The following is a 24632-nucleotide window of genomic DNA, read 5'->3' on the forward strand; positions in this document are numbered from 1 at the left end:
TTAGTGTGTATCATTAGTTTGCACAATGATACATCTCCATTAGATAAAAAATACAAATATATTGTTAATGTTATTGAGTACTTTAGAATGACTATAAATCATGCATCATGTGAATTTATATAATTTAACTTGTGTAATGCTTTTTTTGATATGCTTTTATTGAAATATACAGTAAATAACTTTCCTTTAAAAAAATAATAGCAATTCATATGAATATGCTATTCAATTTACGTAAGTATCTTGTAAAATTTAAGGATTAGAGTGTAACATATTGTACATTATACATACGGTTTGGCCAATGTATTAGTTATTTTTAGTGTGTTTCTGTTACAGATGTATCATTTGGTTTTGGCAGTGTATCATCTAGATTAAATAAAAAATTTAAAAATCTTTATGTCTATGTTTGATTATAAATACTTTGATTATACTTTATTAAATGATTTAAACCTGGTTTTGTCAGTATATTTATTATGTCTATTTTTAATTAAAAATTTAAAAATGTTTATGTCTATCATTTGATATTTATATCTTCAATATAAACAAATTTGTTACGTAATGTGAAAAAAATATTCATGGAAATTGACAAAACCAAAAAAATAACATTAAAAAGGATAAAAATAGTTGTTCAATAACATATAAAAATAATAAATATAACATTAAAACATTGTTTTATCATGAAATGCTACGCTATGTGAACTAAATCTTCTTCTGGTGGTGGTGTGACTACGCCCCTGGATTTTGGTGGATCATCATTGTCGCTAACATATCCGCACTTAGTCTTCTCAATTCCATAACTCCACAGCAATGCTCCATATCTTTGACGCAGGTAATCAGGATTAAAATCAGCATAAGATATATTGATTTGGTCACTGATATACTCGGCAAATGCAGTAACATATAACCCACAGTCTCTACAAAAAATACAGAATAAATTAAAAACTTAATGATACATTAAAAAGGGCAAGTGAAAAAATTCTTGATACTTACAGGCTATCGCTTTCCTGTGTAGGGATGTCTTGTGAAAATTCTATCATGAAAGGAACTTGAGGCTCCAGAAGTGATCCATTATTGTTGTCTTTATATGCTTGACAATCAGCAAAATTTGTGCGTTCATTTTCTTCAAAAAAAACCACTGTCAAGTAGGTATGAAGGAAGCATTTTAGACAACATCTTGATCTCATGAGGAATTGTTTGTTTCCTTGTGCTAATTGATGAGTCAAAAACCCTTATCAACCTGTTTTTCAACTCAACAACAGCCAACACCCAATGGAATTGTTGATCACAGTTAATTGGGATGTAGACCTCATCTACAAGATGCCATGGTAAAGCAGCTGGTATTCCAAACCCTTTGATGATGTTAATTATTGACCTCTCATGTACAGATACAACTGAAGCGCGATCAATATGTTCTTGTGTAGTAAGACTATCATCATCATCGTCCATGTAATATCTATCATAACAGTTTTTTACATGTGACATGAACAAACAGTGGGTTGTTGTGTATCTGTATTGATCCATGCTGCAAAGTTTTGATTTTTTACGAAGGTAGTAAAAAATCACATCGATGTGCTATAAACAAAATGAAAACAGAGTAAGAAATTATTTACATCTAAACAATATAAAAAAAGAAATATAATTATGTGAATATAGTATGATACTTTTGCAAATTAAATAGTATGATACTTATACATAATGTATCATTGCTAATTAAATAGTATGATACTTATAGATAATGTATCATGACGTTATAATATAGTTATGACTGATACATATTTCATAAATAGTTTAATATTTTACCTCATCAGACCAACACTTGTTTTGCTGTGACATGGCATAAAACCAATTCTTGTTCATTGGAAAAGCAACAACAAAGTCCATCATCGTAAATCCAAAAGAAGAAGATCTTGATCTGTATTTATCGTCCGATGGGTTCCTGCATATATGATACTTAAGTTTTCAATGTATCCACATGATACATAACACTCAATTATTTACAGTTTTTATATAACAAAGTATAATGAATTAGTTGTATATAAAATGATTACGCCTAACACTGAGAAAAAAAATGTATAAAACTTACTTATTGTTATGATTTTTTAGAAGCCCCCTCAACAACCAATTCATGTAATCCTCAATCAGTTTCGGTGAAACTTTATCTGCAATGCCACATCCTTCGAACGGGAAATGGAGTCGAGCCATATCCTTCAATTTCTCTTTTCCCTTTTCGCTTGACCCAAGAAAAGTACAATATGGAGATTGAATCCTTCTCGAAGGCATTCTATTTCTATGCGCAGGAGTGACTGCATCAGTTTTAACAGCAATCCCCGTTATTGGAATTTCAGTGGGTAATTGACTGTCGGTCAACAAGTACTGGCTGCTAGTTATATTCTTTGGATCGTAAGAATATAATGGTCTAGAATTGGTAGCATCTTTACCCAAATCTTTGATAAGCGCTTCTATTGCTGCTTGAGTTGATGGCGATATTGTTGTTGAAGTTGAAGAATCCTGTATAATATGATGTAATGATTTTTAGAATAAATTTGTGTGTAATGAAATTGTGTGTCATAAATCAAAATTGAAAAATGTACCGATGAATCTGTTGTTGTTTTTTCGGGCAACACATGAGGGATGTTGTGATGAACATTGTCGTCAACGGCTTGGTCCATGATATGTTCATTTAAATCTTGGTGCGACTGATGTGCGTCACCATCCTGAATATGCAGTTTTGAAATAAAAATTGTTAATATAATTTGTGCTGATACGTAACATTGATAACAATCACATGATACATAGTATTGATTAAATATGAATGATACATGACAGAATATAAAATGAGAAAAAAAATGATCATGATACAAAGCATTGACTATATGTGCATGATACACAACATACCCACTGTATCATAAACATTACCTTTGGATCAGTGACTATTGGTTCACCCTCATTTACGGCAACACCAACACCATCCACATCGACATCCCCTGCATCGTCGATGATATGATGCTCACCATTTTTACCAGAAAAACCACCACCATCCTCAGCTACACCACCCATATCATCGAGATCAACCGGTATTTGCTGAGATGTTTGTTTGTCAGACTGAAATGTGCTTGTATCAGCCTGAAAATTGATGTTCTCTTTGCTAATAGATTGCATCAGCTGGGAGTGATTTGCTTTTATCAAAATAATCAATTTCTCAAATTTGTTGTCAACATAAAAATTGTAGATACATTTAGGATAAATAAAAGTTTGTTTAAAAATTACAAAATAATTTACTTACGTAAGTTTTCAAATATCCTTTCAACTCTTCAATATGAGGAATTATATTGTTGACATTCTGTGAATCTGCATATCCATGAACATCAGCAGCCGGGTTCTGAGAAACGTCTGGAACAGAACCATGTACATCAGCAGCCGATTTCGGTGACACTTGTGGAACAGAACCATGTACATCATCAACATTCGAATGTTGAGGCAGACTTGACATGGAAACATGTACATCATCATCCGGTGTCGGAGACACATTTGATTGATCAGGCTGTTTCTGTTCTGACACCTTCTTTTTTTGAATAATCGATTTTTTTCTTCTTTTTGGCGGTGGTGGAGGAGATGTATCAGACACTCTAGAATATGTCCTCAATAACTGTTCTGGCGGTTTTGTGGAGAAATCATCTAAATCATCTTGCTCGTTTGGTTGTACTAATGGTATTGATGTAGAATGAGCATGTTCAACTTGAGCAATATCAAAAGCTTCAATTTCCTCTGCTGTTGGGACAATGTTTGAACATGCATTCTAAATGTATCACAAACACATAAGATAATTTAACTGTTAGATACAGTAATAATTCATAATGTATCACAAAGACATAAATAACGATATTCCATATACAAAAATAAAATTTTACCTTTTGGAAAATGGTGGACATAAGCATTTCAAACTTTGCCTTTTCAGACACAACTCTCCAATTGCATATTCTTGGGATGACATTGCGTTCTCTCATAGCTATTTCTGAATTTAAATTGGATGCACATTCGTATATCCAAACATTTAGTGCATATGACATCCCATATAATCGGTACAACTTTTTACTAACGTCAAAATCCTGTCTAAGTGAACCAATTAGTTTGGAAAATGATAGCTGACCCCAAGGAAAATGTTGATATCTACCATCTTCAACCATTAGAAAGTCGACAATAGATATCGCTGTGTTATCAATAGAAGCTAATACAAATGTATGAATAAAGAACAGTATAGACATTTGGAGTGCATCCTGATTGCTCTCCCAATTACCCATCTTAAACCTTTGAACTAGTTGATGCTTTGTAACACTATTGACTGCACCAGGGAAATACTTTTTAAAAAGCATACAATTAGTTTGTTCTGGGTATTTGAAATCATTGGTATTTCCTCTGACCTTAAGTCCTGTTAATAATGCAAAATCATCTATACCAAATTTCAGGACACACCCGTTGGAATGTCTAATACGCAACATATTAGGGTTGCTTTGTTCCAATTCTAAAAGCAATAAGCACTTAGTTATTTGGCCCTGAAAATTACATTTAGATATGTCTAAAAAGGGTCCAAAAATTGTATCCTTAAACATTTGGATAACATTATCCCCCACGTATTTTTCAAAGTCCTTTAGGAAATTGTTGTTAAAGTTGACAGCAAACCTTATGGGATGTGTTGGTATCTTTTTAATCATGTACTTCAGTGGCTGCAATTTGAAAATAAAACCGCAAATTAAAACGATATAGAAATATAACTACTAAATAAAACAACCAATAACTTAATGATACAAGGTTTCAGTTTTCAGAATTTCATACTATATGAAAAACATGTGATACATGTCTATAACATGTATCATTGAATTAAATAAAACATTATAACATGTGATACATGTCTAATACATGTATCATAAACAGCGACTAAACAACATACACAAAGAATCTATATGTATCATCAACTATATCTGATTAAGCATTTATTAAACTTAATGAATGATACATTATAACAAGTTTCAAAACATGTATGAGTAAATCAACTAAACAACTAATACCTTATTGATACATGATATCATACAGGAATTCATACTACATGCAGAACATGTGATACATAGCTACTACATGTATCATTACATTTACTAAACAATGTACACACAGATTCAACATGTATCATCAAGCACAGATTATACTTTACTACACTTATTGAATGATACATTATAATAATTTTCAAAAACCTAATGATACATATAAAATATTATGAAACACAACAAATTCACGTATCAGTTGACCATCTAAAACACTATACACCCTTTTTAAAATGTATCAGCAAGCACACTTGATTCCTTAAAAATTTTACTAATTTAAACAACACCATTTTTAAGTACCAATATACTAACCCGAGACAATGTAGGCCTAACAACAGTGTTTGCTGCTTCTTTTTTCCTTTTTGGTTGTATTTTTACAACCTTTGATGTTTCGCCATGGTCTTTGTTTGAATCCTTTTGAAGATTCATAGGATCATGCAAAAGACTTTTTCCTATTTTCTTTCCAATTATCATCATCGGAATCATATATCCTTCTATTGATTGACGGATCCATTACTATGAAGTAATAGAACAATTAACAAAAACGAAAAAGAGAAGAATATATGAATTGATGATGGATTAACTATAAAAAGGGTCTGGGTTCTTACGATTCAATATTAGGAAGAAATAGTCGAATATGGATTAAGAATAAAAAGAAGAAAATAGAAAAATCTGCTGGGTTGAGAAGATTCAAATTTATGAAGGGATGAAGACGATTAAGGAAAAAAAAGAAGTGCAACGTGACTTTGGTAAGAACGGTAGAATGCAGTGGAACCCTGCTTCTATGTTTTTTGAATTTTGAAATTCAAAATTTCAAAATTTGTTCTTTTATTTAAATTTAATTAAATTTAATAATTCAAAATTAAAAAGATGATTAAAAGGTTGAGTGTTTAAATGGAAAAAATTTAAAATTCAAAAACTGATTTAAGAGGTTGAGTGTTTTAATGGAGAAAAAATAGGCATTAAAATTGGTAAATGTGTATTATAGGAGAGAGAGTTTAATGTATCTAAAAACTTATACTAAAATAAAAAAAATAGGGAATTATGTAATATTTAAAAAAAGTAGGGAAAATTAGAGAATATAAAAATTATAGTTGTGTATTTAAGTTATTTTTACTAAAAAGTATATGCACAAAATGAAACACACACCGATTAACATAGTCTATTAAAAACTCATTTGATCTAAAAAAAAATACACGCTCATCTTTAGAATAGTGTGGTATAAACAAGATGATGGAGGAAGAAGATGTTGAAAAAAACAATGATTGAAGAGGAACCATGACAAAATTAACTAAAAAAATAGAAATACAAAAAGTTACTTAATTGTGAGAAATTCTGAATGATTGGAGATTCACATTTAGAATCAAAATATATTTGAAAAAGTTATTAAATGAATAAGCCTGATCCATATGTATCAACAACAAAAATTGAACAATTTTTTTTTGAAGAAGACAACGATGGAGAAGACAATCCCTACCTATTCAGATGTTTGAAATAGATTGACTGGAGAGAGAATCTTTTTTAGAATAAAATTTGACTTGAAATTGTAAATGCTAAGACCGCGGAGTGAATTTACGGAGAGCAAAATTAAGTGAAAAGAGGAGTGGTAAACGTGGGTTTTGCCAGTGGATTTTATGTATCCGAATTTTTTTGAAATTGGGAGAAATAAAGAATTGTGAAATATTTTTAAAAGGTGGGGATAAATGGACAATAAGGTAAGTTAATGTGTTTATATAAGTAATTTTTTCTTTTTATGAATATTTAATTGGTGTTTAAAAAAGTGTAAAAATAAATGTAATAATAAAGACACAATAAAAAATTTAAAAGTTGTTTTATGAAATCAGGATTTGTACAGAAAATTAGTGCTCCTACAGAAAATAGAGGAAATTAAAATATATAAAATATTATTATTTCAAAATATTACCTCTTATTCAAAATATGAGTAGTTACACTTAAAAGAAGCATATATAAATTATACATATATATTCGTATACATAATAAGAAGCTACAGCAGCAGCTTAGTGTTGTCCAGCTTGCTTTGCCTAGCTAGTTGCAGCATTACATTTCATGCAAAAGGTTCCAAGATCAAACCTAGGCAATGTCACTTTTCAGTTTTTTTTTTTATCTTAGTCCTTTTACCGTATATTTCCTCCGTTCACTTTTAATTATTGTGATTTTTTTTATCATATTGATATGAAAAATTGCAATCCATAATATTTTTTGTGTAGGTTTTGAATATCTAAGTTTTTTGTTAAAAATATCGCATCAATGTGACAGACTAGTAATTGGTATAGTTACCAACTTCAATTAGTACATCCGATCCTAAATTCTTCAGATATCAATCTTGGGAATGTCAATCTTTATTTGCTAACAAAAATTTAGTTGTTTCTCCAAATTCTACTGTTCCTCATAAAATGAGACTAAATAAGTAACATATATTATTTAAAAATGATCTAAAATTACTAAAAATCACAAAAAAAATCAATTTAAAATATTTAGGAACCACATTAAAAATGGTTAAACTCTTGAACACAGAAAGTAACATATGTTATGAAATACTCAAATAAAAAGATACTATAAATTAAAATAGTTGATAACTTAAAATATCCACATGACAATTTGTACTGTTTCTGTCACATAAATTAGGATTGAGATGGTTTTAAAGTTTCAATTTTTATTAGACATTATAAAATAATCGAATAAGTTTATTTTTACTTAAATTTAAAAAGATTTATTTCATTTCTGCCCTTAATTTCATTGCTTTCTTTATTTTCTAGTTAGCAATTATATAACTTTTATTCGTATTAAGCTTGGGCAAACTCCGACCCTTTGTTTACTAGTATATATATATATATATATATATGAACGTAACATGTCACACATAAAAAAGAAATATCAATATTATCTTATATATCTGATACTAATCTAAACATAGATATTACATATTATTATTTTATATTTCACATAATGGCAAAAGCGCGGACAATTTCAGCTAAAGCTTCACCAGGCAGATGTACAACTCATATTTGGGCACTGGAATAGAGAGATCCTAGGTTATGTAACTTTAATCTATTTTAAAGATCTTGTTTTTGGATGTACAATGTTTATTTAGATATGATTTTTTTCCCTCTAAACTAATTCCAAAGTAACTATTGACTTATCAAGTGAGGACATGTCTACAACTACAAATTAGAGAACAGAAATTGAAACAATTTGTACAACAGCTATAAAAGAGCTTGGAGATTAAAGCATAGTTAAATAAAATGCGGATGTAATTAAGATAGTTGGTGTTCTGAAAGTGTAATAGAACTTGTAATACCATATTTAAATTTGAAATCTATGCTCTATTATTTCTTTAATATGTGAGGGTTAGATATATTTTGAATGTACATGATATAATATGATTAATTATTGAGCATAATTTAACATATCAAAAACGATCATTTATAATTAGTTCAAATTATAAGCTGAACAAAATTTAATATTTCTATAAGAGAGAAATACTGGAAAGCTTTAAAAATTAAATATGATCTTGTTAAATCTCTTACAACATGTTAATGTTTTATCTATGTATAATTCATCCATAAGTTGTTATAATTATTTCAGTATAGTAACATTTAGTATAGTAATTTTTTGGAATTTCAAAGGATTCCTTTAAGTTCCACTTCTAATAATATTACAATAATGTTTAAATTATGAATAGTTTATCGATAAATTAAACTTGTAAAGTTTTGTAGTGTAGTATGTGAAGCCCCAGGATGCTAAAATGTATTCTTTCCAAGTAACTATTATTTGTTATAATTGAAATCATTTCATATTTTACTTGATTCACTTGAGAAATTATAAAAATCTTATGGTCATTAATTTGTCAGTATTTAGTTTAAGTTTGGGGGTTAATTTAGTCATTCAAATTTTATTGCCATATGCTTGAAGATATTTAGTTTTATTTAGGGGGAAAATTAAAGGGTATTATTGTAAACAACTTTAACTATGAGGCTTCCCAATTTAAACTTTATTCATTCATAAATAGTGTTTGAATACATGTGTTGCCTATATAATCCATGCTAATTAATACTCCTTCCGTCTCTATTTAGTTGTTCACTTTAGATATGACATACATTTTAAGAAAATAATAATTAGCATAGTAAAGTTACAATTTTACCCTTATTAATTATGATTCTAAAATCAGTTACTCATTAAGTCATTATTAAATAGAACTTTTCAAGAAGTTTATTGCCTATATATCATATGCATTCGGTCACCTTCCTAGGACTTCCTAAGGAGATACGTGTGCAATGTCTAGATGGCTTCATTACTTTCACCTATCCTAAGTAACCTCCCTTATGTCATCCTAGTTAGGATCCTATTCATTTACTTCCATTGTCCATTTTACTTGAGGAAAACAATAGCCTTAACCGACACTAAGACCATGAATGCTAAACATGAAATTTGGTGTTGTAGAGCCTTACACCAATGGAAGGTGTTCCTACCTACCCAAGGTAGAAAATTAACATACATCCTAGCATCCTAATTGAATTCACTTTGCTAGATCCTATGTGGCAAGCATAGTTTATGGAACTAAAAGATAGGTCTTCTCTCTTAATACCACTTTGTAATTGGGTCCTACTCTCATGAGAAAACATGGGTGAACCTTCCTCAAAGGGAAGTCAACACCTTATGTGGTTCCATAGGTGAGTATTCCTCTAAGGGAAGTAAACACTCTATAAGGGACAAATGGTGAATCTTCCTCCAAGGGAAGTCAACACCTCTCAATGTCGTTCACTCGGTGCTAAGCTAAGTTCCCTTTATTGAAAAGCCTTTATTACATTTATTTATAAAACATAGGCTTAGGATATTCATTCCTCATATGCTTATAGAATATTCAAACACCTATCTAGTTTTAGAGTATTCTTGGTCACACCTTTTAAGGCCCCTCTATTTACTAGATCATCATTCATGTATGTGTGTATTTATATGTGAGCAAACCTTTCACATAACGCATAAGGTCACACATGTTCATATATCAATGTATAAGTTCATAGGTATAAAAATATGATCAATCCTTTCATATAAACACACTAAGACACTATGAACATTCATACTTCATCATATCATATATTAAACATCATAACATATAAGACATATTTATGACATGCTCATTCATTCATTTTCATGTACATAGAAACCAAACCTAGGAACTATCCTATCAAAGCACACATGTGCAATGCATAGGCAACATCTTTTACCCCTTGCCCACACTAGTATACCTATCAAGTCATCATAATTAAGGAATACATAACATACTTCAAATATATATACTTTACATGCATAGTAGTAGACACTAGTGAATATGAGAACTACCTATCATGTAGACACCATGACATATACCACTTGTAAGCATGCATGTAGAGTGAGGGTGTGTGTACATTGGTCAACATGATCACATAATTGCTATCAACAACACATTGAGGCAGCCACTCTCTTAGACCATCATACTCTTTCAAGCATAGACCACACAACACACATTAGCATAGGAGACAAGCCAACTTTATATTACACATAAGACTCCTAACTTGTGCCATTCATCCATTCACATAGGGGTACATAGGTAAGAGATTATTAAACATTTTAACTCATCAATAACAGCACATATACTTTACCCTAACATAGATATACGCATGCTTATACAATAGTCATACAATCTAAATCACAACTTGAATAGGAAAGTAGGCATAAGCTTCACATAGTATCATCATAAGCACATACTCATGTATTCATCAATTTTCCTTCAAGGCCATGGTCAACACATATACATTGACAATAAAGTAAACACCTCCACCATAAGTGGGACTTACAAGACAATGCTGTACAAGGCTTCATTAATCACAATAATATAGAAAAGTAGAGGGATGAGTCATTCTTACCAATTCATCAATGTTTGATCATAATTGATCAATACACCTTTCTCATCCTTAATACATTATAGAGAAGTATCTATATGTACTTATATCATAAAATAAAACATGTACAAGGCGTTGCATGATCATGATACAACTAGAGCACTATATCACATATATGTAAGAAAGTAAAGAGTTATAGATAATCAAGTAACATCCCTAGTTTATCTCATCAATCATCATGTATCAATAATATACATTTAGGTCAGTAGCTAAAGAGATAGAACATCATCACTAAGTCATGCTTCATCCACCCTAGAATATAAATCACAACACGTACATTAACCTTTCAGTGTCTATAGGCTAGAAACACTTAAACCAAACTTTAACAATTCAATTGTTATATATTAATATTCAATAAATTATACATAATAATCATCATATTACACATATAGGCAGTAGCTAAGGCAATTCACCATATTCATATCACATAACAATTACCCTAACGTCAAGATCACAAGTTACTACTTGATAGCTTAGACACAACTAGATCAATTAATACCAAGCCATCTTTATTTTGATCATACCATATTTATACTCACAATTCAACCAACTTATTAACCTAAGACAGTAGCTACAAGAACCACAACATAATTTGAATTCCACTTTTATTCATTAAAAAGTCCATATTACATTGATCACCTAGCGGCATGCATTAGTCATATTCAAATATTCATATATTACTCCACAAGTATATTTCATCATCCATTCATAATCAATTTACGTAATTAACAGTAGACATAGACAATCCAACGTATGAGAATCACAATTCAACCATTAACAAGCCATGATAACAAAGCCCATGCAAGGACTAAATTGATTTAGGGAAGGAACATGGGTTCCTCATGAAGTTGGATTAAAATAATTTTAAAACCAATACATTTAAATAAATTCATCATGATTTTAGAAACAACCCATGGCTACATTGAAGAAGAAGAATTTTGATTATTAAATCTCTTTTGAAACTTTGAGATTAACTCTCTAGATGGAAGGATAACTAGAGATGAAGGATCATCATACCATTGTCTAGTTGAAAACCTCTAAAAATTGGTGAAGAACCCATGAGAATCCAATCTACAAGTTGTTCTTGAGCTTCAATAACAATGAAGGGTTCTATGGTGAATTGGTTTTGGAGGGAAGGTTCAATCTCGTGAGAAGGGATTGGGAATGGGGTTTTCACGTGTTTGATCACTTATATACACCCAAAAATGGATAAATTAATCAATTAGAGTCAGGTTAGGACATTGGGTGAATTTCCCAGTCACCCCTTAAATAAAACAGTCGCAAGGCAGTGTTGTAGGCTACCATAGACGGATCACCATCGACAGGCCGTTGGTCAATCGATTGGTCGTTTGTGGCTTTCGTAGATTGGACCTTGCCCTGTTTTTGGGTTGAGACTTGCCCAAGATAAGTTTTCATCAATGAGACCTCACCAACTGGCCGTTGGTCAACCAACTGGCCGTCGTTTGGTTTAGTTGATTGACACTGCCAAGGCAGTGTTTCGATCAGCCTTGGGTCCTTTTTGTAAGCCCTTTTGCGGGGCCCTTTAGAAGTCATAACCAAACATTTCCAATGTAAATACAACCCTTATCAAGGTGTAGAACTTATACATAAGATTAACCAAAAACAAATACTCGAAACTCTTCAAAACATGCAAGGCCCCATCAAGACACACATAAATGTCTCAAGGGCTAACTTTTGAACGTCTTAGACGCTCTTGGACGTTTGACCTCCAAACTTCTCGAAACTCCATTTAATACCCTTAAAAATAATTATAACTCATTTTAAGACTTTATAAGATCCTGACATACAAATATAAGTGTGCATAGACACATGAGGAACATATGTGATTAGTTGTCAAACGTCTTGGTCGTCCCTTGACGTTTGACTTCCAAATCACCTCAAACTTTACAAACTTCCTGTAAACCATATTATAATACATTTTAGGAACATAGAACATTAATACAAAAATTTTTGGTTCTAGACACCCTAAATCATTTTGGGGGTCTTACAATATCAAGACGTGTGCACACCATAATATACATTATGCTACTAACTGCGCTCGCATAAGGAACCTTTGACATATGCTCCACCTCATCCATAGACTGAGGCTTTTGTAAATCATAAAGCTTGAAATGAGAAACTAACTGTGTATTTACAGGCTTGCTCATATGCATATTGAATCTTTCAAGACCTTTTTGATGTACCTCTTTTGAGAAGATGTACAAGACCATTTTTTCTTGAAATCTCCATTCCAAGGATTTTCTTTGCATCTCCAAGATCCTTCATGTCAAATTCCTTACTCAAAAGTTTCTTCAAAATATTTATCTCTGTGATGTTGTTACCATAAATAAGCACATCATCAAACATACAACAATATATAAATCATAGAGTTACTAGACATCTTCTTGTGATACACACGACTATGAAATGCATTTCTCAAAAAATTTATGTGTAGTCATGAATGCACCAAACCTCTTGTACCACTGTCTAGGTGATTACTTTAAACCATACAAAGTATTCTTTAGTTGTCATACATGGTCTTCTTTTCCTTCAGCTAGGAAACCTTCAAGCTGATTCGTATAGATTGTCTCTTCTAGATTCCCATGTAAGAAAGAAGTTTTGACATCAAGTTGTTGAAGATCTAAATCAAATTGTGCAACCAATGCTAGTAGCCTGCGAATTGAGCTATGTTTAACGACTGGAGAGAAGATCTCATTGTAGTCAATTCCCTCATTCTGGATGAAACCCTTTGCATCCAATCTCGCTTTCAACCTAGCATCTTCCACTTCTGGAATACCTTCTTTCATTTTGTAGACCCATTTGCATCCAACTATCCTTATCCCCTTTGGCCTTTTAACTAAGACCCATGTCTTATTTTTGTGAAGAGACTTTATCTCTTTCATCATGGTTAAATTCCATTGTGCAACATCTTTGCAAGAAGTTGCTTCAACATATGAAGAGGCCTTTTGATCCTTAATCTCTTCTTATCCAACTACGAACGCATGTGCAATAAGATTTTCTTGCTCTATAAGACGTTCCGGTTTCCATATCTTCCTTTTGTCCCTTCCCTTTGCAATTTTGTGTGGCTTATTTGAATCAAGTTCATTAAGATCTGCATATTTTGACTCATCAATTTGAGTCTCTTAATCCCGTTTCTTGGTAAGCTCCACCGATAGCTCACCAGCTAGTTGTTCCCATTTCTTGATAACTCCACAAAAAACTTTACGAGGATCAAGTATAGAGGATTCATCAAAGGTAACTTCTCTACTAACTACAAATTTGAGTAAAGACAAACACCAAAGTTTGTATTGTTACTCCATCTACATATCCTATGAATATGTCCTTTTAGCTATTGGTTCAAAAGTTTCTTCATTAACATGATAATAAGCTGAACACCCAAATATTCGAAGGTATGAATAGTTAGAAGTTTCACCTTACCAGACCTCATTCAGAGTCTTAAAGTCAATCGGTGATGCTGGAGTAAATTGACAATATGAGAAGCAATATGAACTGCTTCAACCAAAAATACATTGGACATATTGGTTTGTAAGAGCATACAACGAGCATTCTTAAGAAGAGTTCTATTCATTCTCTCGGCAACTCCATTCTTCTGTGGTGTGTGCCTGACAGTCTTATGTCTTGCGATCCTATGAACCTTGCAAAAATCATTGAACTCTTCATTGCAAAACTCCAAGACAATGTCTGTGCGAAGATACTTGATTTTTCTCACCATTTGATTTTCAATCAAAATCTTCCACACTTTAAATGCTTCAAAAGCATCACTTTTTGCCTTCCGGAAACACACCCAAACCTTTCATCAATAATCATCAATGAATGTGAGAAGATACCTCTTTCTTCCCTTCGGCGGAAGCTTAGATGGACCCCATAAATCCGAATAGATGTATTCTAGCACCCCTCCCATCTTGTGCTTGCCAGTGCTGAAGCTGACCTTTTTCTGCTTACCTAAGACATTGTGCTTACAAAAGTCAAGTATGTTAATCTTCTCACCAGTGCACTCATATGTCCTAGTCTCATGTGCCATAATTTGTCCTTGTCCTAATTAGAAAATTGCACTATAAATGCATTTACAAAGCCAATTATGGTGCTTCCCGCAAGTGTATAGAGACCATCCTCCAGCTTGGCCTTCAACATGACTAAAGACCCTTTAGTCACTTTCATAGTTCCTCCTTCACTTATGTACTTATAGCCTTGTTTATTCAAAGTACCCAGGGAGATCAAATTCTTCTTAAGATCAAGAATATGATGGACTTCTGTGATAGTCCTCACGATTCAATGATGGTGAACATGAACTGATCCAATTCCAACTATTTTATAAGTTGTATTATTTCCCATTAATACGATTCCTTTGCTTGTTTCATAGCTGCTGAACCAATCTCTTCGAAATGTCATATGCAGAGTACAACCAGAGTCTAAGACTCATTTGTTGTCATAGAATCCACTATTGCATGATGTTCTTAGTACATAATAATCATCATTATCATGTACTTTCTCAACAATGGATGAACTCGTCTTTTCTTTGGACTTCTACATACGACAATCTCGTTTAAAGGGTCCCTTCTTGTGACAAACCCAACACTCCGCTTTTTTTTCACACGAGACTTTGATCTGTACTTTGATTTGGTCCTTCCTTGTTGGCTAGTACAACCTCTTACAAAGAGTCTGCTAGCTTCATCACTTTTGTCTCCATCAAAATGCATCTGCACATCACAAGAGTGAAGTGCTTGCCGCACTTGCTCAAGTTTGATAGGTTGTTTCCTATACATCATTGAATTCTCAATGTTACGATATTTTGAAGTCAATGAAAATACAAAAGAACATGCAAGTGTCTCCTCGTCCTTTTTAATACCAGCAGTTTGTAAGTCTATCACAAGTTTATTGAACGCATGTAGATGGTCTTGCAACAAAGTATCTGAATCTATCTTAAATGTATGACGACGCCATTGTAACAACATCCTTGTTGTCATTAACTCGTCTTGGTAAAGCCCTTCCAGATTTTCCCATAACTCTTTGACCGTCTCTTTGGTACTTGTACTCACTTCAAAAAGTACGTTAGGTGCAAGGGACGATTGGATTGCATTCAGTACATCTCCTTCGATTTTTTCTTTGTTGGAATCCAATATCTTATCGGGGTACTTTCCGTCAATAGCTGGATTGAACCTTCCCTCCGCTGTAACGCCATTATCTGGTTCTTCTGGATATTAAAGATTTTGCGCCCACTAAATCTATTAGTTTCAAACTTTATAGAACTCATTTCTACTTGTTCTTCCTTTTCTACTACAATGTATTTGGATATATAGAAAACCAAAGTAATTCTTTTCTAATGTGGAAGTTTGCACTATGGTGCAACCACATAGCTTACTCAGGCTGAACCTTGGCAGTGATACCAATTGTTAGCAAAAACGTGAAATTAAAGAACAAGAAAGAATAACAATATTTAACGTGGTTCAGATTAAAATGATCCTACGTCCACAAAAAAACCCTGCTTGAATATATATTTAACTCTATAAAGAATACAACTGAAATACTACAAGAGAGAGATCACAAATGCCTTAGAACTTGAGAGGGCAAGTGAGAGGATGATTTGAAACTGAATTAAGAGATACCTATTTATAGGAATGAATTCATCCTATTGATATCATCCATGACATCACTATATGTCAAAAACGTCAAGGTTAAGAATATAATACCATTATATGGTTTGCCTAAATATCACTTGCCAAGATATTATCTTGACTTTGTTTTTGTATAAGTTATCCTTCTACCAAATATTCACGTTAATTCATATTTCATTTAGTTTGATTCCACAATAACCAAACCGACTCTTTCAGAAGGAGCATAAAATAGGATTAAAATAGAAAAACATTAAAGGTGTAGGGAGAAAATCATTACAACATAGTGTTTTCAAATTCAAGTACAAGAATCAGCAAAGAATAAAATAAAAACCTTTTGCTTCTAAGTAACACTAGATGGTATTGGTTGATAAACTTTTTATATCAACAATAAGATACAATTTTAATCCATATTTATAGGAAGTAACAAAGGGTACAATAATTTGGAGTCTGCATTGTTAAAAATTTCATCTACGATTTCTTCTTTCGTTTTTTATGTAACACGTAGCTCAAACAATTTTACTTTGATTTCAAGAAAAAGCATATATTAACACCAAACTATCGACTAATTCCCACTAGGTATGATAAAAATACTGGTCCATTTTGTTTTCAGCAAAGATAAAGAAGAATTTAGCAGAATAAATGAAAGAAAATTAAAAAAAATTAAAAAAGTTTAATCTGCTAAATAACATCGAAGAGGCTAGCTACTAAAATAGAAAGACAAATGAAAACTCTTACACGTGTATAACTTTTCTCATTCTCTAGATACGAGGATGGTTAACACAATATTTGGTTAATTGTTATTTAAAGGGATAATTGTATAGAATAACAAACTAATAATATAAAATAAATATAGTAGCTATCCTTTGATTTATTTATGTTTCATAGTAAACTGTTTGTCAATCCGTCTCTCCCTCATATTCTCGCTCGCCACTCTCCCTCTCTCGCTCGCTTATTCCTATCACTCGCCTCTCTCGCTTTATACAATAGAATCGTATAAATTGTGGTTCTAATTGTATAAAATGAGAGAAAATTGTATAAACGCATGCAAATACATATATATTCATCCTATACACTTATGATTATACAATACAAATATTTACCTGCCCAAGTCTCTTTTGCCTTTCTCGCTTTATTCAAACTTAAATTGTAAATAATGTCTCTTTCTCGTTCTATACAATTCGATTCAATTGTATATTCCTTGTACAAGTCTCTTTTTCCTTTTCGTTTTATACAAATCCAAATTGTATATATTTTTTCTCTTTCCCGTTTTTTACAATTTGATTCAATTGTATATCCATGCACAAGTCTCTTTTTGCCTTTCTTTCTTTCTCATTTTATACAATTCAAATTGTATATAATTTCTCTCTTTCTCATTTTATACAATTCAATATTGCCTTTCTCGCTTTCTCGTTTTATACAATTCAAATTGTATATAATTTCAATCTTTCTCGTTTTTATACAATTCGTTTTATATAATTCGCTTCAATTTTATATGTATAACGAATTAGACATATATAAGTTTGGTATGGAGCGGAATCATGCAAACTTTGCTATAACATACAACTATTAATTTTATATTTGCTATATGTGAAAGTTGTTCTTATTTAAAAGGTATTTTTAGTCTGAATATTTTCAAGTTATTTGAATTTAAATGTTACTAGATGGGTATGGCCCGTGCTAGAGCATGGCCCAACATTATCAAATTAAATGGTTGTTCTAACTAAAGAGTAAGCAATTCCACTACAATTTCTCACCAATAATTTACATGCATTTTATCGAATTGAAATTTCCATGTAAATCATATCCTCTACCAATGTTTCTCATTCTAGAAAATGTCGATTATAATTAGTGAAAGAATTTCACTAAAGAAAAGCAGAAGATTAATGAAGTAGCATCAACAATAAGAAAAATGTATATATACAACGAATTTTAAAATAGTTGAGTCCTTTGTAGTGGAACTATTTTACTAACCCCACTTTATGAAGTCACCTTACTATAAAAATCTAATTGTTCTGTTGAACCATCACGAAATACTGTTATAAACATAACACCCCTAAACATATAAGGTTTGTTTGTATCTTCAAATACAAAAAAGACAGGATCTAATTCAATATTTACAGTAAACTGGAGCTAGATGTCTAAGTTTAGTAGTCAATCTGGTTGTACCTTGAAAATCAAGCGTATACATATCCTAATAACTATAACGTAGAAGATCTGGTTGTACCTTGAAAATCAAGCGTATACATATCAACTTATAAACTTGGACTTGAATAACTAAAAAATATATGTTGTGAATTACCAGTAAACTAATGAACAAAAATTATATTCAAGTAAAAAAAAAAATATACGCATATAAGACCTTCAAATATCCATTTATACAAAAATAATGAATTACACATTCAGTTTTCTTTTTCTCCCTCAACACCTTTTTTATTTAATGGAGGACCTCTAATGCATTTTGGCGGGCTAGATGTTGGCATAACTATTGTCTTTTATCTCTTTGCTACTAACAACCAAAATCACTATTTCACATTATTATCGTTTTAATATTCTCACGTTATCACATTTCATGATGGTGTGATCTCCTCATAACAGTGTCTTCCTTCTCAATACTCAACAAGAGAAGTGCAGGAGATAATAAATTCTTTAAAAATCACCTTTAGCAAGGACAAGATAACTCTAGAATACTAAATTTTTCTTCCTTCTTTTTCTTATACTAATTGCCACTAATTACTTTTTAAAAAAGAACATTAAAATATTTCACTTAAACTTCAATTCATCGGCTCAGTATTATGAATTTGAACTAAAGAGTCATTTATCCCACGAAGAAAATAAGCTCCCAAGGTTTCTAATTATAATGACTTTGTTACATGCAAGGTAATATATGTTGGATAAAATGATATCACACCCAGGATAATTTCCAAACTAAATACCAATAGGAAGAGAGTAACAAAGACACCAAATATTAAAATGGGTGAATATGGTACCCGAATAAGTAATACAATAATATTGATAAAAAACATGGTAGTGTCAAAAGACTATTGCTCAACACTCTTTTATTTCTTACAACTACAAATAATATTACTTGCATTCTATTTTCTCACAAACTAAGAAGTAGTTTGTGGATTACTCTCTCTACTCTCTATTGCTTCTCTATTTTGGTGTGTCTTCAAGTGTTTAATGACCATTCTATTTATAGAGTTTTTTGAAGACTTGATTACATCATTGATGACAGAATGTGGTAGCCAATTTTAATAAAAAATTGGCTGCCAAACTCTACCAAACTTTTACTACCTACTTTCACAAATGCGGTTATCGATTTTAACATTGGTAGCTACCAATTTTCACATTTGTGGATAGTTATTTCAACAAGTGTGGATACCAAATTAGTTATTTGCAAGATTTTATTTCTACAAATCTGTCCCTTAATTTTTTTCTTCTTCTTTACTTTAAGGCTTGATCTCAATCTCGGAAAATCTTGAAACTTGAGAGGCTTTGTAAAGATATCCGCAACTTGCTCATGAAATTTTACATACTTGAGCTCGACTTCTATCTTGGCAATGCATTCTCAAATAAAGTGATACCTGATATACCGTGGTTTCACGGTATTATTAATACTTTTTCCTTAAGTTTAGTGTGTCCAAAAGCCTTTTTGTACTAATTTTTATATAAGTTTCTCTTTGTTTTGCAGAAAATCTGTCAAAAGCTGAATGCGGAGATTTTGAGCGAAGAAATGCAGAAGAGAGCACCTACAGAGCTTATGATGGCCCGTTGTGCTTTTGACGGTCCGTATGTGGCAGCGTAGTGCAGTTGCTGAAGGAAGATGGGGAAGTCTGACCAAGTTTGGGATTAAGAAGCTTGTGACGGTCCATCGTGGCTATGACGGTCCATCCTGCAGGTTCGTCGTGAAATTCAGAGAAGTGATCCCAGTACCCAGATTTCAAGAGTTGAAGTGTTTTAGAACGAAGATTCTCGACGGACCGTTGTGCCTATGGCGGTCCGTCATACTTGTCGTTGAGGGGAATGAAGAGAGCAGAAGAAGAAATTGCACAAGTATAGGACGACGGAGTCCATGACGGTCCGTCGTGACCACGACGATCAATCGTGAGGTCCGTCGATCCAGCCGCGTTTTGACAGATTTTCAGCAATTAGAATCCTTGTTTAATTAGGTTTTTATTTTTTTATAAATAGTTTGAAAAACCTCGTTTTTGAGGTTAGGCTCCGTATTGTTAGGCTCCATATTACTAGACTTTTGGATTGTTGGATTGTTGGAATTTTTTATTGTTGATTAGTGTTAGATTTTGAGATTCTTACAAGTGATTTTTGGCGATTAATCAAGAAAATTTTCGGACTTTATTCTTTCTCATTGAAGTAAGTACATGAATTCTTATTTAATATATTTGAATATTGTGTTTATGGCTATGAGTAACTAAACTCCATAACTAGGGTTGTGGGAACCATAGGCAAATAATGAGATAAACCCTAACTAAAATAACAATTCTAGAATAGTGTCTTGCATGTATTAATAATTCTTTCATTTAGAAGTTTTTTTAACGGATGGCCAACGTTAGAACTCGCCTTAATGCTACCTGTCGGACAAAGGAGGTAGATAATAGGAAAAGAATTATTAACATAGATTTAGTGTATAATATCAAATAGGCTAGTATTGATTGGTACGAGGTAATAACTTAGTCAAATATCGAATACGATGCTTAATATGAGGTAAGGATAAGGGTTAGGATAGCAACACACGTAGCCGAACAAAGGTGCGGATTGAGATTTTCTAGATACCGGACCAAGGTGCGGAGTGAGATTTTTTAGATGCCGGACCAAGGATTAAGAAATACATAACTTATCACTTTTCATGCAAGATACTAGGAAAAAATTGTTATAGTTAGAGTTATCAAGTTATGAACGTGTGGGGAACACGTAAACCCTAGTTACTTTGATTAATTGATTAAAAGCCAACATTAAAAGCTGTCAAGTGTCTCTTTCAAGTTCGTTATTTATTATCACTTATTTAGAGATAGAAACCCCCCTTTTTATGTTTTTAATTTCCAAGGAAGTCATTGACCAAACAATAGTAATAATAGGTTGAAGTTAAGTCTAGACTATTTTCCTCGTGGGAACGATCCCAACCTCACTAGTTGGGTTATTTACTTGACATGACCACTTTACTTCTTATTCGAGAAGTAAGTTTGAGCATATCAAATTTTGGCGCCGCTACCAGGGATTTTAGCTTTTAGATTAACTTGAACTTATTACTATAGTTTAGTTTATATTTTCTTGATTTTACTCTGTTTTATTGTTTTTGATTTCCTTGCAGAACTATCTTCCTTGTATGCCAAATATATGGAGAGGAAGAGAATTATTGTTTTCCTACGATCGTGAGTTAGAGCGTACACAGCACAATATGAATCGAAACTTGGGAATAAATGATGAGGATCCAAACCAGAACATCCCAGCTCCAGTTGATGTTTATGGTCAGATGTTACCCGATGCTGCGGGTGAACATCAACAGAGAGGACAAAATCCTGTTCCACGGCCCCAAGCATACTACAGAGGGTATGATAACATAGCAGACTCGGATGGGCCACTTGTCTTGCCCCCTCTACCCACAGGCCACACTTTTGTGGTAACTAGTAGCCTGATGCAAATGCTCACTGCCAAAGGTTTGTTTTCAGAGCTACCTTCTGAGGATCCACATGCCCATATAGCTAAGGTAAGGGCACTGTGTATAAGTTTTGTGGGGAGGCCTGATTTGGATCTAGATGTAATAGGTCTCAGAGTGTTTACTCTCTCACTGACACGAGATACTGCTATATGGTTCACTGAGCTCCCATACAACTCAATGTTTACTTGGAACCAATTAAGAGATGTCTTCTTAGCACACTACTATCCGGTCTCCTAGAAACTAAACCACAAAGACAGAGTGAACAACTTTGTGGCACTACCAGGTGAGTCAGTTAGTAGTTCTTGGGATAAATTCACCTCATTCTTGAGAAGTGTTCCAAATCACCGTAAAGATGATGAGTCACTAAAGGAATACTTCTATCGGGGACAGGATGATAACAACAAAGCGGTGTTGGACACTATAGTAGGTGGATCTTATGGAGAATGCCCTTATGCTGAGATCGCTGAAAAATTAGAGAAAATCTCCCGGAATAATAAAGCTTGGAGTACTAGGAAGTCTGATACAGGGAGAAACACCTTCGCACTGCAGTCCACTCACAACCAAGCCACAGATGAGATTCGGGAAGAAATGGCTCAGATGAGAACTGAGCTTGGGTTGGTACTAAAACATGTCACAGGAGGTGTAGAAAAGATAAATGCAGTCAACTACTTGGCTAAACCACCACCTCCTAATGAGGAGTGCTATTATGCGGAGGACACTTATGTAGTAAATGAGCAGACGGGGGGATTTTTGACCATGCGCCCAAGGCTCAAATCAGGATAATTGGCGCCAAGGTCAAGGGAACCAAGGTCGTAACTATGGTAACTACAACCGTGAGGGTCATTATGTCCGAGATGGAAACTACAACCATGACAACAACTTTAACAGAGGTAACTATGCAAACAGAAATGACAGGAATGGGCCCTATGTCCCTCCTCAAAATCGTGAAGTTACTCCTAGGGATGTTGGGATAGTATGGCGCGAGTTGAGGATATGTTGTACAAAATGATGAGGAGGTTCGACACTAGTGATGAACACATTAAAGAGTTGAGGTGTGACTTAGCTAGTATTGGGCAAAAAGTTGATACACATGCAATTTCAATTAAACAGATCGAATTGCAAGTGGCCCAATTATCTGCGGCAGTGAACGCACGGCAACCGAGCACTCTTCCTAGAAACACTGTCCATAATCCAAAGAATGATGTGCACTGTATGGCAATCACTACTTGGGGTCGTAGGCAAACCATTGACCCACCTATGCCATCTACTGAGGAAAATGTGAGAAAGGATAATGATATTGTGGTAAAGAGTAGTTGTGAAGTAGAGGAAAGTAATGAAAAATATGCAGAAGTACCTATCAAGGTAATTCCCATGCCTAGGCCACCACCACCCTTCCCTTTGAGATTATTCAAAAAGATCGAGGATGGTAAGTACCAGCGTTTTATAACAATGATGAAGCAGCTTTCTATCAATGTCCCTTTGGTAGAAGATCTAAAACAAATGCCCTGTTATGCCAAATTTATGAAAGATCTGGTCACCAAGAAAAGATCGGTCACTTTCGAGGGTGATGATAGACTGCAGCATTGTAGTGCTATTGCTACAAGATCCCTTGTACAGAAGAAAGAAGATCCTGGTGCATTCACTATTCCTTGTACAGTTGGGTCATTACATTTTGCGAAAGCATTATGTGATCTGGGGGCAAGCATAAATCTCATGCCCCTGTCAATTTACAAGAAGTTGGGTTTCGGGGATCCAAAACCCACTGCAATGCGGCTACTGATGGCCGATCCGACGGTGAAAAGGCCCATAGGGATACTCCATGATGTGCTAGTAAAAGTGGAGTCATTCATCTTTCCGGTTGATTTTGTTATTCTTGATTGTGAGGTCGATTTTGAAGTGCCTATTATTCTTGAGAGGCCATTCCTTGCTAGAGGTAGAGCATTGGTTGATATGGAGAAGGGACAGATGACATTTCGGTTGAATAATAAAGAAGCGACCTTCAACATTTGTAGGACCATGAGGTAGAGTGGTCAGCTCTAATCGGTATCTGCGGTATCCCACAAAGAAAAAATGAAGAAGGAAACTGAACAGAAAAATGCAAAACAAAAGTTTATGTTGGTATTTGGTGCTTGTAGACAGTTTTGGGGTGCCTTGTCCTTCGGGCAACCTCAAGTCTAAATGGACTGGCCCTTACTTGATTACCCAAGTATTCCCTCATGGAGAAGTTGAGTTAAAAGACAAGGAGGGAGTCCGGTTTAAGAGGAATAAAGATAGA

At 33.2% G+C, this 24632-nt stretch overlaps 2 protein-coding genes across 2 annotated transcripts; both read right to left on the reverse strand.

Moving 5' to 3' along the window:
- Window positions 1-579: 579 nt before the first annotated feature.
- LOC112940142 (uncharacterized) lies at window positions 580-3209 on the reverse strand. Its single transcript, XM_026027875.2, has 6 exons — window positions 2914-3209; window positions 2589-2711; window positions 2081-2505; window positions 1798-1933; window positions 988-1569; window positions 580-911 (listed from the first exon to the last, which is right to left on the reverse strand). Exons 1-5 carry the CDS (start codon window positions 3154-3156, stop codon window positions 1120-1122), a joined length of 1377 nt encoding a protein of 458 aa, XP_025883660.1. The 5' UTR covers window positions 3157-3209; the 3' UTR covers window positions 580-911; window positions 988-1119.
- Window positions 3210-3241: 32 nt separating this feature from the next.
- On the reverse strand, window positions 3242-4701 carry LOC112940143 (uncharacterized). Its single transcript, XM_026027876.2, has 2 exons — window positions 3906-4701; window positions 3242-3793 (listed from the first exon to the last, which is right to left on the reverse strand). Exons 1-2 carry the CDS (start codon window positions 4602-4604, stop codon window positions 3254-3256), a joined length of 1239 nt encoding a protein of 412 aa, XP_025883661.2. The 5' UTR covers window positions 4605-4701; the 3' UTR covers window positions 3242-3253.
- Window positions 4702-24632: the final 19931 nt, after the last annotated feature.

The sequence above is a fragment of the Solanum lycopersicum genome, chromosome 10 (genome assembly GCF_036512215.1).
Source record: "Solanum lycopersicum chromosome 10, SLM_r2.1".
Taxonomy (NCBI): domain Eukaryota; kingdom Viridiplantae; phylum Streptophyta; class Magnoliopsida; order Solanales; family Solanaceae; genus Solanum; species Solanum lycopersicum.

Bases quoted from the DNA above. Each gene is read 5' to 3' on its own strand.
- LOC112940142 (XM_026027875.2), bottom strand. From the start codon at position 3,156: ATGCAATCTATTAGCAAAGAGAACATCAATTTTCAGGCTGATACAAGC. The intron at 2,712-2,913 runs GTAATGTTTATG...CTGCATATTCAG, and splicing joins CAATAGTCACTGATCCAAAG to GATGGTGACGCACATCAGTC. The intron at 1,570-1,797 runs GTAAAATATTAA...TTTTGTTTATAG, and splicing joins ACAAGTGTTGGTCTGATGAG to CACATCGATGTGATTTTTTA.
- LOC112940143 (XM_026027876.2), bottom strand. From the start codon at position 4,604: ATGTTTAAGGATACAATTTTTGGACCCTTTTTAGACATATCTAAATGT. The intron at 3,794-3,905 runs GTAAAATTTTAT...TGATACATTTAG, and splicing joins TGTCCACCATTTTCCAAAAG to AATGCATGTTCAAACATTGT.